This window comes from Strongyloides ratti (genome assembly GCF_001040885.1).
Source record: "Strongyloides ratti genome assembly S_ratti_ED321, chromosome : 1".
NCBI classification, from domain to species: Eukaryota; Metazoa; Nematoda; class Chromadorea; order Rhabditida; family Strongyloididae; genus Strongyloides; species Strongyloides ratti.
This window is the reverse complement of record NC_037307.1, coordinates 6,528,409-6,547,358: the sequence shown is the minus strand read 5'-3', so window position 1 is coordinate 6,547,358 and position 18,950 is coordinate 6,528,409. Positions and strand designations below refer to the sequence as shown.

Sequence of the window (18,950 nt, the reverse complement as noted above, 5' to 3'; positions counted from 1 at the left end):
AATCACTTGAATACCAAATTTATCAAATTGCAATTTAAAGCAAAATAATAAATTTTATAACACAGCAATACGTACAGCCTATAAAATGATTTTATTTCTACTTAATGTTGGCGTTCCTTTTCATATCCAACTCCTGGAACATATTGCTCAGAAGGATTGTGGAATAAACTGTGGTTGCCATCACCAAATGGAAAAGCTTTCTTTCTAAAATTAAAGAAAAACTGATTTAAAAAACTTTTCAGAAGAGTAAACAAACCTAACGTTAAGAAAGTCAAATGGTACATATTCTTTACGTTCATGTGACATATGCTTTTCATGATCACGCCAAGCAGCATAAAATGTGAAAGCAATAATTGGAATTCCCAAGACAAAGAAGATTTTTCTGTATGTCTTATAAACACTTTCTGATGTAGTTAATGGTTCAACCATTGTTTTTTTGTAATTGTCAAATTCTGCTGCTTTTAAACCCATTCCAGAATGGCGAACGCTTGTACGTCCACTAACTTTTGGAACCAAAGAAATTACACGTGAAATTGTAGGCATCCTCCTAAATTTGACTACACAATAAAAATAATTTTTTTAAATAAATTTTAGATATCTAAGGAAAAATACCCTTTTAAAGATAAAAAAGAATTATATATATTAAGACTATTTTTTTTTAAATAATTAGTAAAAAAAAAATTAAAAAACAATAGGTTGCGTAGTGGTGAGATTATCCAACATTTTTCTGATTGTATCTAAGTTTTTTGAACCAGTAAAAATAATTGGTCCAACATAACATGACTCAAGTAATGTTATATTATTTATTCTCACATGACATATATTTTCCTGAAATCACATTTTTTTAACATAAAAAAGTTATATAAATATTTTTTTTATACCTGCACAAAAAATTTTACCAAAGAAGATCGCATTTTCCATAATCTTTTATCCCAAAGATCTTGAATCAAAATTTTAATAGTATCAATATTTTCAATATCACTTTTAAATTTGTTAATTAATATCAGTGAAATACAAAAAAAATTATCAGGTAATTTAGTAAATGTGAATTGCTTTTTTTCTGATTGAATGTATTTTTCAATATTTTGAGGATTTAACCAACTTGGAGCTACAATAGATCCTTTACTACGAGCTTTTAAGATTGATGCCATCCATATTGGAATTTCTACGGGTAATCCAGCTTCAAATTTAACCAAACCTGCAGAACAATATTCTTCCTCCTCTGAATTGAAATTAGGTACAAACTATAAAAAATTTGTAAAGAAAAAAAGAATACATTATACATACCGATATCAATGATTGTTCTGCAATAAACTGACACTCTTCGATACCCATTTATAAATACCATTCATAAATAATTTTAATAATAAAAAAAATATTAAATAACCACTAATCAAGCAATGGTTTCGTTTCTCAAATGTTTACTTAATTGTCGTTGTAAAAGAATCCAATGTAAATGTAAAATTAGACATTTGAAGAAAAAAACATTGTCAAAAAAAATGTCGTTGTGTTGATGGCTAACGACAAATTACTGGAATCAATATGTTATCAAATTGTAAGTACATTTCAAATATGCCAGGTTTATCCGAATATTATCTTTATCTAGGGCTTTACTTTTACTAATTCTTTTACCTTAAGAGAGTACAATAATGCATTTGTATGTACTATGTCACTAATAAAACACCTAAAATACATTAATCATATATATAATATTCAACACTTTATTGGTAAACTTACCAAACGTCACGTTGGCAATTAATTAATCAACTAATACATATCAATTTGAATATACATTGTTGATCATATGTGTTTCACCTTACAGCAAATAATAAATGAAAGGAAATGTTTTTTGCTAAAGGATTTTTTAAAAATATAAATCTAAATAAATCACGTGTACTTTTTATAGTTAATTAATCATAACTATTGTTAACTTAAGTGGAAGCACTTTTCTCCACACAAAAGTAAGATTATCGTTTCAGAACAGTTCTACGTCATAAGAGATACTTAATGTAACAGTGATAACCACCAAACATTATCAACAAAATATTTAATATAAATTGGATGTGTTAATAATAGTGTTTTTTTTTTGTGTTTCGATTCTAAATATAAGATATAATTCTATACACATATATAATATTTTAAAATAATCTATTACAGAAATGGATATAAAGAGAAGGCGATTTAACGATCGCCCCAGTCTAGGAGGTTCTGATTCATGGGAAGCAATATTAATGAGTGACAATTATGAAGAAGTTGACAAAGCATTATCTAAATTAAAAAAAGTTTGTTTTATATAAATGAATAATTTTGAAAATTTTAGTTATTGAGTAAAAAAGATCGAATTATGGAAATTCTTGATGATAGCAGGGAGAAGGCTGGTGTATTTTATGTACTTATTCGTCTAATGCTTAATAAAGCTCTTAGTACTGAATTGTTACAAAAAACTATTGTATTAAAAATATTACAAGAGACAATATCTATTATTGCAAATTGTTGTTTTTTTTCAATGACAGCTTGTATGTGTTTAACAAAAACTGCTCCAAATGTTATTTCAATATTTGATAAATTATTAAATCTACCTCAGAAAGCTGACTCTATAAAAGCAGGAATTTTAAGATTAATTGGAAACTTATTAGAAACAAGAAAAGTATTTCCAACTATAACTTCTAATTTACCATTTATGGAGAAATTATCTTCATTTATAAATAGTGAAGAAGAAAAATTACAAAAAAATTCAATAAGAACATTTAAAATTTTATGTAAAAATGGAATTTCTAAAAGAATAATTGATTGCAATGCTGTATCAGAATTGGCATCTCTTATTGTTTCTGACAAATTTACTGTATATAAAGATGATATTTTATTTATGCTTTCTTTTCTAGCAAGAACAGTACCTAAAGATACTGGTAGGCAGCTGGCAACTCCAGAATGCTCAAATTTTCTTTTTAATATATTACTTGAATACAAATTAGATAAATATAAATATGAAAAATGGATAGAACCAATTTGTTCATTTTTAAATAGGTCATATGAAATTCGTGAATCAATTGGAAAAATTGGATTAACAAAATTGATTCTTGAGGGAAAAGAATGTATTTGTTTTTTAAAAATTTTGACTTTTTTTGCCCAGGACGCCTGGGGTCGTGTTACATTAAGGGAAAATGGTGGTCTTGATATTATTATTGAAAATTTATCTTGTAGTGATTCTGTTAATGAAAAAATTTTTTTAATTCAATCTTTGAAAAATCTTATTCATGACACAGTTGGGATATCTTATCTTTGTCAATCACAAAAATTTTTTAATACTGTCCTCACTCATGTTAATTCATATATAAAATCTAATCCATTAGATTGTAAATTAGAATTAAAAGACAAAAGTGAAAATAATGTTCAAATAGAAAGTAGTCCATTTCACATAGATAGTTCAAATAATGCCAATTGTCACAATTTAGGAAATCAAAGATATACAAGAGGTGGATATTTAATATCACAAAGAGCATCATGTAGTCCCTCTGATCATTCACGATCAAACTCTTTATCTCCAACAAGGAGTATTTTTAGTTCACCTGAAAGAGATATATTAGATTTTGAATTTGAGGATGGTGATGAATTAGTAGACAATCAAGAAAATAAAGATTCACTTCAACAACAAAACAATGAACAAATGGTTGTTTTTGGGGAATTTTTTTTGATGTCATGGCAGAGTCATGATGAAAATAATCATAAATATTTAGCAAGAAATGATATTATTGAAATGTGGATAAATTATTTAAGTATTAATTTGTTGTATGATTCAAAGGCTGGAAGGGCAATGAAAAGACTTGCCCGATCATTTAATATTATATCAAATTTATTAAAACTTAAATTTCATATTTTAATTTTAGATACATTAATACGACGTTCATGTATGATGCATATGTTAGCTAAACCATGTAAAAAATGTACAAAAATTCGTAGGTATGGTAAGGATCTTTATCGAGATTTTAGTGAACATATTGATACAGATTATGGATGGAGTTATATATTAATAGATCTTCAACAATCAAATGATGATATTAAAATTAATGCTATGATTGCTTCAGTTGCCTTAATTAGAACAGTAAAAAGGAGAAGAAATTATTTTGAAATTTATAAACCAATAAAAAAATTAATAGAAAAATGTAAAATGATTTTACTTAACCAAGAAAACTTTGATAAACATAACTCACTTGGTGAGTTAAATAAAGATATCTTATTTCAAATCATGATTTCTTTTGGAACACTTATATCTAAAAATACATTTGAAAAATTATTTTTTCTTGAAGATGCTTTTAAAGAGTGTAATGATATGATTGATAACAGTGAAATTACTAAAGAGACTAGTTGTTGTAAAGTTCCGACGTCACAAAGCGATAACATTGAATTTATTTGTTTTGAAAATTTATTAATCAATGAATACATTTATATTGAAAAAGAAATTTTATGTAAAAATTGTACATTTTATCAAGCAATGTTTTCAAGTTCATTTAATGAAGCAAAGAATAAAAAATTTAAATTTAATTTTAATGATGGTATTAGTGAAATTGTTCCATGGGAAGATTTTAAACTTTTTATTCATTATTGTGCTGGATGTACTGATGAAAATTGTTTAGCAATAAAAACACCTCAAAATTATGTTTCTTTAATTTATGTAAGTTTTAATCAAGAAATTAAATTTTATTTCTTAATAATTTTTAGTTGGCAGATTATTTTAGTTATGATTTTTTAACTAATAAATTAATACAATTTAGTGATACTCTTCAAAGAATGTTTTCTGGAGAAAATTTAAAATATATTATTTCTTTAGTACGCCAATGTCCACATATCTTTCTAAAACTTTCTGTATTCTTTTTCACTAACTTTTTGTGTTACACAACCAAAGAAGATATGTTAGAGATTTTTTCTAGTTTAATTAATAATCCTGATTTAACAGAAGAATTTTTTAAAGAGCTTGATAAATTTTTATCTACAACATTCTTAACATCCTCATTAACTCGTGGTCTTTTAATTTAGAATGTTTCCAATAAAATTTACAAGAAAAATTTTATTGTGGTAATAAATTTTTATTGTAATTTTAAAAAAAAAAATGTAAATATTAATGGTTTACTACTAATTTTCTTTACTTTAACAATGACATTTATTTTCTAGTTTAAAGACAATAAAACAATCTTTTAAATATTAATAAAACTTTTGTACTTTTACATGACTTGAGTAAAATCAACAAAAAAAAAAATAATAAATTAATAAAGCTAATTTACATTTTTCACATGATTGTTCTTTTTATTTCATCAGAAACAAAACTTGTATTAGAGTAATTTACTGGTATAGAAAGTATTTCTGTTCCACTCTTTTGAACAATATCTTTAGTAGAATCTTGGTCATCAAAACATTTGATTGTTAATTCAATATAATTCATAAAACGAAGAGATATTTTTGCTTGCCAACTACTAAATATTAAAACAATAATTAAGAATAAAATTATTATAATAGAATAAATGTAAAAAGACAATGTCTTTCCACCATGCATTGTATTGAATGCCCAATTATATACCATTATGATATATAATGGTTTAAAAATAAAATAAAATAAAAATATAAGTAAAATATTTGCAGCTAAGTATAAATGAAAAAAAGATATTCCAATTATTGGCCATATAAATTTAGAGGAATTTTTTATAATTGCTATAATTGTTGATACAATAACAAAAATAGGGATAATCATTATAAAAAGTGCTTTTTTAAAATTGAATAATTCAAATATTATTACTCCAATCGAAATCAAAATTCCTAATGTTATAAATAATTTCATTGCTGTCTTTAAAAAAAAAAAGAATTTTAATGATTAAGAAAAGAAAAGTATATTACTTACTAAGATATGCAATTTGCCATAAAAACATCGATCATTAAATTGCGCAGCCATACCAAAAATATCTTTTAACTAAAAATATTTTTATTTAATATAGTCTATAGAAAAATATTTTAAAAAATAATTTTAATAAATTTTAGTTATAATAAATTACGACTGTAAAATGATATATCTTTCTTTAACTTTCTACCTATTATAACATTTCCTTTTTAGCCCTAAGGAATAATAAATCTTTTAAAATGTTATAGGTAAATGTTTATATATATATATTTGTAAATATAAATTTTTATTAAAAGTTAAATGATAAATCTATCTAATTAAGATAGTTTTTTTATTTTTTTTTATTAAAAATAATATTTAAAAAAATTCTTTTATTACCAAAATTAAAATAATATATAACCAATATTTATTAGAAATACTAATAATAAAGGATTGTATGTAGATGTCGATTAGATGTGAGAAAAATGATATTATTTATTAGATGACATAAATTAATGTAATATAGAAAATAAGAAATTACATAAATAATTTAAATTTATTTTAGGCGTAACAAATCCTCAAAACCCTCGTTTTTAATATCTTTTCCAGAACTTTTGATAAAATCAACTGTTATTGAATCCGGTTAAAACAAGTTTAATATTTTGATAAGAAAATTTTATAATTTTTTACGGTAACAATTAAGTACTAAAATGTACTAAAGTGGTAAGAATAATATTCACTCCAGTGATTTTAGAGAATACCATCATTAAAAATTCTTTAATTTTTAAACAAAAAGGTAGTTGAAAGTTAATAGAAATTAATGGAATTTTATAGAAATATATTTATTTAATAAAATTTACAAATTGATGTAGATAATATATGAAATGTTATAAAAAAAAATCCATAAAACATCGAAAATATATCTATCTGAATATAAAATTAAATAGTTTTAGTTGAAAAAAAAATTTATATTCTAAAGTTTTTTAAAAAAGGCAAATGATTCTCTACAAATTGAAGGTAAACCATTTAAAAATACTTTGTATGTTAAACTCAATGAAAGTGAAGACAGAAGAAAACGAGTATTTTCACCATATTCTTCTGTGTCCTCTTTTCTATTTGACTTAGAAAACTCAATAGTACTATGATCAATTAACCACCAAACAAAATGATCATACATGACTGTTAATATATTCATAATACTTTTTAAACTCATATTTAAAAAGTACATAAAATTCTAAAACAAAATTAATATAACATCAATAAAACTTACATTTATCCTTCTAAAATAAATTCTTTTTTCAATGGTATATGTTATATAATCAAAAAATATACCAGCACATTCAAAAATTTTATACATAGATACCAAGATAACTTCACAAATATTAAAAATAAGATGACCAATAGTATTATTCTCCTCCAAAATATGGTCGTTTTCAGCAAAAACGTTTAATGAAATATGCCTAAGTTGATAATATTTAAGTAGAAATATTATATAAATATTTTTACTTACTTATTGGACAATAACTTAACTACCATGATAAATTTTGATTTGATCTTTAATGTTCAACTAAAAGAATTATTAATATAAGTAATTGAAGAATAACATAATAATTATTAAATATATAAAAATAAACTTTGAACACAACTTATACTTAAATAGTGCCAAACACCATTAACTTTTCTTTTTTTAAAAAAATACAATACAATAATAAAACTAAATGCTTCAAGATATGAAAAAAAATCGTGAATATACTAGAAAAATGGTAAAAAAAGTAAATTGTACCTAAAAAAAATGATGATGTCAATTAAAAAATGATATAAGGATTACTAAAGCGTATATTATTGTTACAATCATCATTATCTAAACAAAAATTTTTAGCTATACATGATAAAGTTATATTATCATGTCTCATAAAGAATAATTTCTAAATTTACTGTTATTTATGATCAAAGAAAACTATTCCCACCTGGATAATTTTCGAGTTAATTTAAGGAAAAAATGATACCCACTCTGACTTGTTTAAATATAAATAATATAAAAAATTAATTTAAACTTTTTTATGATACTATGAATATAACAAACTGGATTCAAGTTCAATAAAAAAAAGTTTAAAAAAAAAACAATATGTCCGGATAATTTATTAAATCTTAAAATCAATCACCTTTAGCCACAGAACGCAATTAATTGAATTATTTTTTTTTTAAATTATGTCTTCATGGTGTATTCACAAAACATAATTTTTTATGATAACATTAGTAAAATTAAAAAAAAAAATTCATCATTAAAGGCGGAATAGAAGTTGAGTGGCAAATATTTGACTTAAAGCTTGACGTGACTCAGCATCAACCCAAGATAGTGGGATTCCAAGATCACATATTGCAGCATCACTATCAAACATTATATTTGTTACATTACGGGAATTCCTTTGTGAATTATTTGTTGAAGTTTCACTGTGTAATGTAGGACTGGAACAGGAAGAAATTCTTGTAGTAAAATGTTTTCCATGTCCAATAATTTTGGAAGATGCATCATGACCAAAACATGTAAAAAGAACATGAATCTGTGATAACCCTAAAGGTTCAAAATCTATAGCAAAAACGTGAGCTGCATTTGGACCATTACCCATTCGTGTTAACCATAATGAAAGATCTTTTGGTAAAGAATTCATATCATCACTCAATAAAATAATACACCTAGTATTTAATGATAATTGTTTGGCTGATTTAACATATTTAATATCAGGGAAATCTGGATCTTCTGGAACTCCAATAAATGTAACTGATGATTTGGAATCATTTTGATAAATAGATCGATTACAAAGATGAATAGAAAGTTTTTTAACTAACGTTGGATCAGAATTTGAATCACCAACAACAACGGTATTTTGTAAAGTAAATTCACATCTACATGAAGACTCAATAACGAATGAAAAAAGTCTATCAGCTAAAGTTGAATATATGATGTCTTTTCCTAAGTATTTAATGCCTTCTTTAATATATGCTTTTTTGTCCTCTAAAGAAAAAAATGGCAAATCAAATCCAGAGGTAACAGGTTGAATAAAAAGTGATTTAAATGATGGTACGGTTTTGCGCGTTTTCATAGTCCATGATTTAATTCTTGTAGGATCAGTAAGTACATTTTCATCATGTCCATAATTCTTATTATTTTTCTTCGGTGAACTAGGAATATCTAAATCTTTCATATCTTCATTAAATTTAGAAAGATTTAAATCAAAGTCAAAATCTGTATTGATAAGATCATAATCTAATGTCACATCAAAATCATTACTATATTTGTTAGATTTATAATTTTTAGGTTTGTGATGAATTTTATCTTTTCCACACTCTCCATTTTTTTTATCTTTCTTTTTTTGTTTTAATGCTTCAATAGCATTTGGATCTGGTATTTGTGGATTAAAAAAATATTTAAATTGTCCAAAATCTCGATGTTCAGTAACATCACCAAGGTTAGGGTCATTAATAGAATTTAATGTATTTTTAGGAGAAATATTTTCAATAAAATTGTCTTTTGAAGAATTTTTTGTACAAACTTCTTGCTTCATAGCATCAGTTAAAGCATTTATTTTACCTTTTCTATTTAGTGATTTTATACAACTTGTTGGAATCATTCGTACACCACCAAATTTCTTAGCAACTGTAGGAACACTTTCAGTATTTGTCGAGGTTGGCTCTAGTACATTAGCAGTAAATACTGATTGAACATTTTTTACTAAATCTTTTTTTTTAATTTGTTTTGTACGTATCTCGTCATCTGAATACTCATGATCTTCATATACTGGTATTACAGCAGGTTTTCTAGTTTTAGATGATTGTTGTTTAGTTGATTCATTTTTTATCATATCACCTTCAGTTAAATATTTTACAGAATTTAAATCAAAATCACTTTTTTCATTTTCTTTTTTAATTTTTGTTACATATTGATTTAATATATCGTTTTCAGTTAAAAATTTTATTGGCTCAGAATTTTTTTTATTATTTGAGGATAAATCATTTCTAGGTATTTTTGTTACATTTTTAACATCTATTATAGGCTCATCTTCTTCATCTAAAACTACTTTTGGGTCAATATCTAATATTGAAACTACATCATCAATTGTTGGTTTGTCAATAACACGAAGTTTTTTTATATTAGAATGATGTATTGTAATTTTTTGTTTGTCAGTTTTTTTACCATCCCTATTAAATAACAATTAAAAAATAATCTCATAAATATTATGCTTACATTATAGGTTCCACGATAGTAATAGTATTATTTGAAGTGTCTAACGATGAAATTCTTCCTTCAATTATACCATTTGGAGAACATTCTATAGATACTAAATATCCAATAAAATCTAGACTCATATTTTACACTGAAAAATATTTTAGTTAATAAACATAAGAAGAAAAAAATTATACAGTATAAAAAACGAAAAAACGATATTAAGAAATAGTTGTTTAGAAAGTTTATGCAATAAAATCAAGAGGTTTGTTAAAGCCTCCTTTTCTATTCATGTATTGTCTGTATTTTCGACTTTTTTTAATATTTACACAACCAACATCATTTCCTTCTACTTTTTTATTTTTCGTTGTACTAAAATTTCCAAATCCCATTACTTTCATCATTTCTTCTTCGCAGTCACTTATCTTATCAACATTTATTTGTTTTGGTTTTTGATCTTTTTTAGAATCCTTTCTTTCTCTAAAAAATAAAGAATATTAATATTAATAAATTAATAAAAAAACAAAAACAAACTTTTGTAAATCTTTTGATGTTTGATTTTTATGTTTTGAATTTTCTTCTCTATCAGGAGTATATTTTCCTTTTCTAGAATCTTCATGTGACCTACTACGACTTCTAGATCTTCTGTGTTTTCTTACTGGTGAATCATCATAATGATTTCGTCTTTCTAAAGTATTAATTTTTGTTCGTGGTGAACGACTCCTTTTCCTACTTGAATAAACTGGAGATTTAGAACGTGTGCGACTTCTTCTTCGTCTTCTATCTAAAATGGAAAAAAATTTTTTAAATATTAAAATAAATATATTAAAAATTATTACCTGTAATTGGAGATCTTTCACGTCCCATAATTTAAAAAAATTTTTAAAAGTAGTGCGAAAAATAATAAGCAATATTTATAGATGCGCTGTTGTCACACGATATATACTATATGCATTCTTTTTAGGATAAACTATAAAATTATTGGAGAAAAGTTTATTTTTATTAAAATTGCCATTGTAGGGTAAATACAAGTTTCAATATTGGTATTAGAAGTGTTAAATACAAAATTTTTAGATAGAACTTATAGTAAATTTAAAAAAAAAAGTGTCAAGATAATTTTTCATCTAATCAATTTTAAAAGTTTGTAAAATTATCTAATTTTTTTTTTTTCAGAAAAAAAAAATATTTGAAAATATATTTTGATTCTATAAAATTATGGCATCCAATGAACCTTTTTCTACAAATGTATGTTACCAATGCAATAAACGTTTTTCAAATGCTGGTGCATGTCATTTACATTTACTAAAAACTCACAAAATTGAATGTACATCTACGAGTGATAAAAAACTACAAAATAGGCATAAATTTATTCCAACTTCATCTGATACAAAAAAAATTTTTATTTGTAATGTTTCACAATGTAAAAAAACATTTAAAAATAATAAATTATTAAAACAACATATTGGTAAAGTTCATATAGAAAAAAAATTTATCTGTGAAGCATGTAATAAGCCTTTTGGTCTGGAAAGAGACTTAAAATATCATATAAAAATTTCATGCATATTATACAAAAAATATAAATTAAAAACTACAGATGCTAGCGTGAATACCAATTGTTATTATATATCAAAAAATGAGGCACCATTAATGTTATGTTCAGAAACACAAACAGAAACAAATACTATTAATTTTACTACTTCTTTTGACAACCAAATGCAATCTAGTGGTTGCCAGACAATCGAAGATTGGGAAACAATTATGAAAAATTTAAACGATGAAGAGTTTGATTTACGTACAGAAATTGAACTTGATGCCAGTTTTAATAACTTAGTTACATATGTGGATGCTTGTTTGCAAACCGATGAAGTGACAGATAGTTTTATTAATTTTATGTGCGATGAAGGAACTCAAACTAGTAACAATTATGTAGAAAAAAAATATACAAGTACGCAAACGTAATTAAAATGTTGGGTATATCAAGAATAAAAATTTTTCTTAATTTTAATTAAAAATACAACAATTTAATATATTTATAATGCTTTAAATTTTAAAAAGACATATAATCTTTGGTGTATAGATAACTTTTTTAATAAAATAATAAATAATTTTTTATCTTTAATTTTTTTTTTCATTAAAATACAATTCATTTCAATTAGTTATACTAATTTTTTAAAATATATTTTTTATGTAAATTAAAATTTGAAATTATAAATAACTTTTATTTTAAAATATAAAATCTAAATTATATATATTTCTTAATTACATGAATAATTAATAATATTATAATTAAAAACTTTATTCACAGTAAAAAAAATTATTATATTTACATGTTGAAGTCAGTAAATAATTTAATAATAAATTTAATATTATATAATTTTTATAGATTATTAAATTATTTTAAATAAAATTATAAATTTTTAATAAATCAAAATTCATAGAAAATTAAATATAAATATTTTTAAGTTATTATTTTCAAAGTCTTATAGAAATATTATATACATCACAACTTCAATTAAATAGTAAGTGAGATAAATAATTTTTTTTTATTAAAAAAATTAATTCATATATTTCTTTTCTATATAGTCGTTTTTACATTTTATTATAATTTTTATTATTTTTTATCATTATGTTGTTATAAACGATAATTATTATACACTATAAAAAAATTTTTTTTAATTTGAGATTCTTGTGAACGAAACAATGATTATTCATAATTTAAAAATTATTAAAAAATAAATATGGTAATTTTATTAACATAAAGCAAATATCAATAATTTAAAAGTATTTTAAATATAGAATGGTTAATGATATTAAAATCGTTAATAAAAATAATGAAAAGCAAGTAATTAATGAAGAATTTCCTCAACATGTTATGGAAAATAATTTTCTGTTGTCTGTTGAGCCTAATTTGACTGACAAGGTAAGTAGAAGTTTATAATAATCATAATAATTATTAAAGATTTATTTCAAAGGATCTATGAATCAAGAGATCACAACTCATTTAATATTAACAAATAGAGATGATTACAAGCAAGCATTTAAAGTTAAATGTTCAAAGAATGAAACTTTTAAAATAAAACCTTCTTTTGGTGTCTTGCAACATTCAGAGAAAACCAAAATTACTGTAACATACATACCAACACCAAATTTTGAAAATGAAATTGCTAGACACCATTTTGGAATTTTCCATATTCCATGTTCAGAAGGAGCTCATCCGTTAGCAATCTGGGAAACACATTATGGTCCTCCACAAGGGTCTTTACGTCTAAAAATAGAATTTCAAAATAGTGATAGTTAATGGTAAAAAAAAATATTTTATTATACTGTAAAGTTAAAAATATAACAATTTTTTTGTATCACCCATCGAAAACAATTATAATAAAATATTCAATCCATGTCAAAGGCATATTCATCATACTCATCATAACAAGTATCCTCAAGAAGTTTAGCTTGTTTCTCTTTTACAGCTTTAACTTTTTTTTGTTTAACAGGTGGTAAAGCCGACAATTTTTTTGTGGCAACTGTTTGAAGAGCTTTTATCAAATGATTTACCTGAAATTCTTCTAATGGCTCTGCCATTTTTCCAACAAGTAATCCAAGCATTTCTTTGTAAAATTTCTCCTTTGAATGCACAGTTATTCGTTCAGTAAATTCATTCACAAATTCTTTGTAATTTTCAACACTTATTTTATCAACAAAAGCAAGGGGATCTTCTGGAATATCATCATCATCTGAAGATGATAATTCACCATCTAAGAGATCAGCTGCCAATTTTCGATCACTTTTTTCCTGCCTTCTCTTAACTTCAGCTGGTGTCAAGCTTTTTTCAGCACCTTTTTTGAAAGAAAAATTGTTTTTTTGAACTGTTTTTTTATCATTGATTTTCAGATTTTGTGCCTCCTTAACTATTTCTTCATCATCGTACCCAAGTTCCTTTTTTTTACCGGATATCTGTGAAGTATCAACTTCGTAGTCATCACAATCTAAAATAATATCACAGAATCTACTATAATATAAAAAATAACTAACTCACCCCAATCAGACATTTTTTTTTTACTGATTATAAAGTTTAGGACTAGTGTATGTTAATGTATAAAAGCGAAATACCAACAAATTGTTAACAAATAAATTTCGTATCAAGATAAAATTTAAAATTATACATTAATATTTTTATATTATTTGGCAAAACGTCACTTCCTGTTTAAACTTAGTTTTTTTTAATAAAATATAAAAGATGACAAAGGTTGTGCTTCCTGGAGATTTTATAGAAGATATTAACAATCTTCCATCTGTTCCAGTAATTGGACGTGGATTAAAAGTTTATAAAAATGAAATAATTTCTACTCAAGGAGGTGTTTTCTGTTCTAGCAAAGATGGGATGTATGTTGATGTTAGTAGTAAGAGGTATGGAAAATAGAAATAAAATTTTTAGTTAAAAAATAATTTGTTTTAGATATCAGCCTACTGTAAATGATCTTGTAATTGGAGTTGTAATTAATGTTATGGTTGAAAATATTAAATTAGATATCTGTTACTTAGAAAATGCAGTTCTTTCTACATTATCGTTTGAAGGAGCAACTAAAAGAAATAAACCTAATATAAAAGTTGGAGATGTTGTTTATGCTCGTGTTATCTCAACGTCAAAGTATTTAGAAACAGAATTAGCATGTATTGATAAAGATAATTTTGCCAGAGGATTAGGAGTTTTACCTAGTGGTGGAATGGTATTCAAAGTTTCTCTTAAACATGCCAGAAGACTCCTTTGTCCTAAGTGTAAATTGCTTGATTTTATTGGTAAAGAAATAAAATATGAGTCATGTATTGGTATTAACGGTAGAATTTGGGTGAAAGCAGATACAAATCAATCAATAAAATGTATTGTAAAAATAATTCAACAAAGTGAAACAATCCCTAATTCTAAATTAGAAGAGTTTGTTAGTTCACATGTTAGTTTGATGAGAAATTACTGTAAAGAGGAAGTGATGGAAATTAAGTAATTTTCCTATTAACAATTCTTTAAAATATGAATACAATAAATATCTTTTATTCTTCATTTAATAACATGTATGCAAATTTTGAGGTAGTGCAGCTTTTTTGATTTAAAAATTTAGAAAAAATAACCTTTCTGGAATAAAAAGTTACATTAATTAGGACACGGAAATAGCCCCAAGAACGCAAGAAATGCTATTTCTTAAAATAAATTATTTTATTGAAATTTTACGCGAGTAAGGAATGTCTAAGAACTCCATTTCTCAAAAAAAAAATCAATTTTTTGGCCTAAAACGGGAAAAAAATTTTAAATGGCCATAATTTTTCACTAAATGACAACAGTTAAACTTAACTGTTTATGACATGATGTAACTGTTGTTTCAAGTGGTTAATGCCGTTTTAAGCATCTTAGAAAGAAAAAATAAAATGTTTGTTTCCAAATTTCGCTTTAAAATAAATTTTTAAATCAAAAAATAAACTTTATTTAAATAAATTTTATTTATAAATAAAAAATGACTTTTTTTAATTCCATGATAATGAATAAAAACCTGAATAAAGAAATAATTTTTACAAAATAACTTCAAAAAACTAATCAGCGTAATCAGTAAAAAGTTTACAATATAGAATAATCTAATTAAAACATTAGAAAATTCAAGGAAAATTTTTAAAATGTAAAAAAAATTTGAATATTAGATAATTTCCATAAATGCATAAAATTTGTTTATTAGTAGAAATTTTTTTTAGTATATAAGACAAAATTTTTTCACAAAATTTATTATTTTTTTTTTGTAATTGTGAGTATTCCATTTACTAAAAAAAATTCTGTTCAATTTCTTATAATGGATGGCACTTTTTCAAAAAGGTAATATTAAACAAAAGACTAACACTTAAGTAATTTTTTAGGATGAGGTAGCTGCAACTGAATGACAACAACATTGTGAACTGCTGAAATTCTATGAAAAAATGGTTTTCTTTTGATAAAGAAAGAGGATTTTTGAAAAATTGCTAAGATGGATGGTTTCTTAGGTTAAAATAAAAAAAAATCTATTTAATTTTATTGGTTTTGGCGCTCTTTTTTTGAAATTGAACAACTTATGAATATACATTCAAAAAATTTGGTTTTATTATCAAGATTGCTGAGATGTCAATTTATACTTTATAATTATAAAACTTGACATATGCTTTATGGTTTACAAGTGAAAATTAATCTCAAAATTTATACTTTTTTGTTTTCAAATTTTGATAATTTATTTTGTTGAGTATTGTATAATTTTTTAAACCATGAATAGACGTTTGACTCTGTTGTTTAATTATTGGTATAGTTGTAATTTTTTTATAATTATACTTGATAATTTTTTTTACCCCAACAAAACATCGTCTTCTTTCGTGCAAGGAAGCTCTTGTATTATTAATGTAATTATTTTGTTTTCTGGTTAATATTTTATTTTCTTTGCTTAATTTTTGAACTAGTAATGAAACTAACAAAATTTTTCTACCGTATTTCTTATGTACAGGGACAGTATTACAACCAAAAAATCCGTGAATACTTTTATTATATAAATCACGAGGGTCAATTATTTTTACATGATTCAAAAATGTACAACTTTACCACCTGTTTTAAGGATCCACGTTTTTTGACATTCTTTTTTCGAAATTTAAAAATGAACGATACCAAAAGATACGATGATGAATTTCCCTATTTGTCGGTTTGTGGTAATGAATTAAATTTTATTAGTTGTGATGATAGACCAATTGTCTTTACAAAATGGAATGAAGAAAATGACACTTTTCAAATAAATTGGTCTAATCGTCAACAAAAGATTAATGTAAGTCTTGACGCTCTATTATGTTTATCATATTTTTCTCAGCCATCTAATTTATTTATGCTCGAAAATGGAAGATTATACCATATAAGTACATTTGACACTTATGGTCTTGTTAGATCGTCATTGGCCGACAAACTCTTCCCAATGTTCGAGTTTGATGAAAAAGGCCAACCTATTTATATAAACTGGAAAGGACAAACACTAAAACTTGATAATAATATAGCAACAAATCTCAAATAATTTTAAAGCAATTTTATTAGTATAAACTGCAGATATGATTATTAAGAATACTCAATATAAAATTATGTTATATTTAGCAAAGTTAACTTGAAATTTTTCTCCTTTGTTTTTCAAGGAAATGTGTAATTTTGATTCTAAGTTGATCTATATACACTTTAGTGTTTTGTTTATAGAAAAAAGCTATACTTAGTGCAATAAAAAATACTATGGTTAATAAGTATAAGAACTTATTAGATTTCACATGTTGGCACATTTTTACCATCTTATTTTCATTACGTGGTTTCGGAAGTTCTTTTACAGGTTGTAATGGGGTTGCTGGGCGTACAGTTTCAATTCCATCGTCTTTTGGAAGAATTCTATTACGTAGAACCATTCTAGTTGGTTCTATAATTGGTTTTTCTGTATTTAAAATTGCAGTTGTTTTTTGTATCACAGTTTTAATTGTGGTTTCTGTGCTTCTATTACGTGATCTAGATCTTTCTCTTGTACCTGACTTTGATGTTCTTACTTTTCTTGGTTCAGTATTGGCAACCTTACGTGATTTACTAGTTGATCGAGGACGTTGATCGGTCTTAGACAAACGACTTTTTGAAGATGACCTTTTTTTATTACTCGAAGTAGTTTTTGGCTTTGGAACAGAGCCATCGGCAGACATATTTTAAAAAAATATATTCTATAAAAAAATTATGGAATTAAATTTGAAAAATATTATAAATATGTGGCATCTTTACTACCATCTAATCACAAAAAAAATATCATACGTATATACATATATATCATAAAAAGCAAAAAAAATATTAGAGTACCTATTTAATGGCATAAAATGTTAAAAATAGTAGGTGTATTTGGACATGTTTTCTTATTATTGTGTATTGACCTAGAAGACGCGCCATTTTTATACTTTGTGGTAGATATTGTAAATCTCGTTTAATGTATTGGTGAGGACAGTATTAAATGTTGTAAATTAAATACAAGTTTTTACCAAGATAACACAATTAATAATATCAGAATAAAAAGTTCATATTAAAAGGCGGGTGATCTTTCTATGTACAAATCTTATTTATTTTCTCATATTACCAGTGTATTATTTATAAAAGTTAAGATGATAACAGAATTTATAATAAGAAGAAAGTTGCTATCAATTGTTTAATAGTTTAAGTGCAGTTGATCTCTAATGTAATAACCTTATTAATCATAATACTTCAATTTATTTAATATTTTCCCAAAAGAAATTTTTATTTCATCGGCCAATAATTTATACACAACTTTATAATCATGAAATTTTAGTATAATCAATGTAACGTTTTATTTAAATCTGATAAGAAGTCTGTATGAAAAAACAATTGTCATAATTTTTCAAATACTTTTTCTTAATCTTTTTTATAACAACAAGAAAATTATGATAATTACTGTTCTTTTGATAAATTTTTAATGAACATGCAAGATTTTAAAAAAATGTCAGATTCTCGATGCAGTGTTTTATAAAAAAACAACGCAGAAATATACTAGAATCTTGTAATCTTGGGTGATTAATTATCAGATAACAATTAAACGACTACCTAATACTCAATTCACCCGAAAAGATTACTGTTAAATTTTAATAGAGAAAAGTCTTATTCTAGTTTCAGTTGGGTTGCATAAAATGGATAGACTAACTTTCATTGATAATATTTTCTCTGTTTTTTTTTTAAAATGAAATACCTCATTGTACTATATACTTATTAATTATTTATTTTTAAAAACCAAACACTTTTTTTTATTATTTCTTCAAAGCTATTTACTTTGTAAATATATTTTTTTTTATTTGTTG

At 24.3% G+C, this 18,950-nt stretch overlaps 12 protein-coding genes across 12 annotated transcripts; 5 read left to right on the top strand and 7 right to left on the bottom strand.

The window, feature by feature from the left end:
• Positions 1 to 101: 101 nt before the first annotated feature.
• On the bottom strand, positions 102 to 1,335 carry SRAE_1000206700 (DNA replication complex GINS protein PSF2; the record flags this gene model as incomplete). Its single annotated transcript, XM_024649099.1, has 5 exons — positions 102 to 204; positions 257 to 547; positions 722 to 828; positions 882 to 1,244; positions 1,288 to 1,335. The coding sequence occupies 5 exons, from the start codon at positions 1,333 to 1,335 to the stop codon at positions 102 to 104; spliced, it is 912 nt and encodes a 303-aa protein (XP_024503010.1).
• A 178-nt stretch (positions 1,336 to 1,513) lies between these two features.
• SRAE_1000206600 (Armadillo-like helical domain and Armadillo-type fold domain-containing protein) lies at positions 1,514 to 5,031 on the top strand (the record flags this gene model as incomplete). Its single annotated transcript, XM_024649098.1, has 6 exons — positions 1,514 to 1,555; positions 1,607 to 1,657; positions 1,937 to 1,961; positions 2,158 to 2,282; positions 2,321 to 4,669; positions 4,717 to 5,031. The coding sequence occupies 6 exons, from the start codon at positions 1,514 to 1,516 to the stop codon at positions 5,029 to 5,031; spliced, it is 2,907 nt and encodes a 968-aa protein (XP_024503009.1).
• Positions 5,032 to 5,281: 250 nt separating this feature from the next.
• On the bottom strand, positions 5,282 to 5,938 carry SRAE_1000206500 (Hypothetical protein; the record flags this gene model as incomplete). Its single annotated transcript, XM_024649097.1, has 3 exons — positions 5,282 to 5,465; positions 5,526 to 5,833; positions 5,888 to 5,938. The coding sequence occupies 3 exons, from the start codon at positions 5,936 to 5,938 to the stop codon at positions 5,282 to 5,284; spliced, it is 543 nt and encodes a 180-aa protein (XP_024503008.1).
• Positions 5,939 to 6,836: 898 nt separating this feature from the next.
• On the bottom strand, positions 6,837 to 7,399 carry SRAE_1000206400 (Hypothetical protein; the record flags this gene model as incomplete). The annotated part of the gene is made up of 3 exons (XM_024649095.1): positions 6,837 to 7,097; positions 7,134 to 7,323; positions 7,374 to 7,399. The coding sequence occupies 3 exons, from the start codon at positions 7,397 to 7,399 to the stop codon at positions 6,837 to 6,839; spliced, it is 477 nt and encodes a 158-aa protein (XP_024503007.1).
• A 746-nt stretch (positions 7,400 to 8,145) lies between these two features.
• On the bottom strand, positions 8,146 to 10,228 carry SRAE_1000206300 (Hypothetical protein; the record flags this gene model as incomplete). Its single annotated transcript, XM_024649094.1, has 2 exons — positions 8,146 to 10,060; positions 10,107 to 10,228. The coding sequence occupies 2 exons, from the start codon at positions 10,226 to 10,228 to the stop codon at positions 8,146 to 8,148; spliced, it is 2,037 nt and encodes a 678-aa protein (XP_024503006.1).
• A 102-nt stretch (positions 10,229 to 10,330) lies between these two features.
• Positions 10,331 to 10,952, bottom strand: SRAE_1000206200 (U4/U6.U5 small nuclear ribonucleoprotein 27 kDa protein; the record flags this gene model as incomplete). Its single annotated transcript, XM_024649093.1, has 4 exons — positions 10,331 to 10,565; positions 10,620 to 10,773; positions 10,819 to 10,869; positions 10,925 to 10,952. The coding sequence occupies 4 exons, from the start codon at positions 10,950 to 10,952 to the stop codon at positions 10,331 to 10,333; spliced, it is 468 nt and encodes a 155-aa protein (XP_024503005.1).
• A 348-nt stretch (positions 10,953 to 11,300) lies between these two features.
• Positions 11,301 to 12,044, top strand: SRAE_1000206100 (Zinc finger, C2H2 domain and Zinc finger C2H2-type/integrase DNA-binding domain and Zinc finger, C2H2-like domain-containing protein; the record flags this gene model as incomplete). The annotated part of the gene is made up of 1 exon (XM_024649092.1): positions 11,301 to 12,044. One exon carries the CDS (start codon positions 11,301 to 11,303, stop codon positions 12,042 to 12,044), a length of 744 nt encoding a protein of 247 aa, XP_024503004.1.
• Positions 12,045 to 12,882: 838 nt separating this feature from the next.
• Positions 12,883 to 13,383, top strand: SRAE_1000206000 (MSP domain and PapD-like domain-containing protein; the record flags this gene model as incomplete). The annotated part of the gene is made up of 2 exons (XM_024649091.1): positions 12,883 to 13,005; positions 13,045 to 13,383. The coding sequence occupies 2 exons, from the start codon at positions 12,883 to 12,885 to the stop codon at positions 13,381 to 13,383; spliced, it is 462 nt and encodes a 153-aa protein (XP_024503003.1).
• An 89-nt stretch (positions 13,384 to 13,472) lies between these two features.
• Positions 13,473 to 14,131, bottom strand: SRAE_1000205900 (Hypothetical protein; the record flags this gene model as incomplete). Its single annotated transcript, XM_024649090.1, has 2 exons — positions 13,473 to 14,068; positions 14,119 to 14,131. The coding sequence occupies 2 exons, from the start codon at positions 14,129 to 14,131 to the stop codon at positions 13,473 to 13,475; spliced, it is 609 nt and encodes a 202-aa protein (XP_024503002.1).
• Positions 14,132 to 14,319: 188 nt separating this feature from the next.
• SRAE_1000205800 (Exosome complex component RRP40) lies at positions 14,320 to 15,082 on the top strand (the record flags this gene model as incomplete). Its single annotated transcript, XM_024649089.1, has 2 exons — positions 14,320 to 14,489; positions 14,539 to 15,082. 2 exons carry the CDS (start codon positions 14,320 to 14,322, stop codon positions 15,080 to 15,082), a joined length of 714 nt encoding a protein of 237 aa, XP_024503001.1.
• Positions 15,083 to 16,735: 1,653 nt separating this feature from the next.
• On the top strand, positions 16,736 to 17,140 carry SRAE_1000205700 (UPF0598 protein C8orf82; the record flags this gene model as incomplete). Its single annotated transcript, XM_024649088.1, has 2 exons — positions 16,736 to 16,900; positions 16,943 to 17,140. The coding sequence occupies 2 exons, from the start codon at positions 16,736 to 16,738 to the stop codon at positions 17,138 to 17,140; spliced, it is 363 nt and encodes a 120-aa protein (XP_024503000.1).
• An 82-nt stretch (positions 17,141 to 17,222) lies between these two features.
• SRAE_1000205600 (Hypothetical protein) lies at positions 17,223 to 17,795 on the bottom strand (the record flags this gene model as incomplete). The annotated part of the gene is made up of 1 exon (XM_024649087.1): positions 17,223 to 17,795. The coding sequence occupies one exon, from the start codon at positions 17,793 to 17,795 to the stop codon at positions 17,223 to 17,225; it is 573 nt and encodes a 190-aa protein (XP_024502999.1).
• Between the last annotated feature and the right edge of the window lie 1,155 nt (positions 17,796 to 18,950).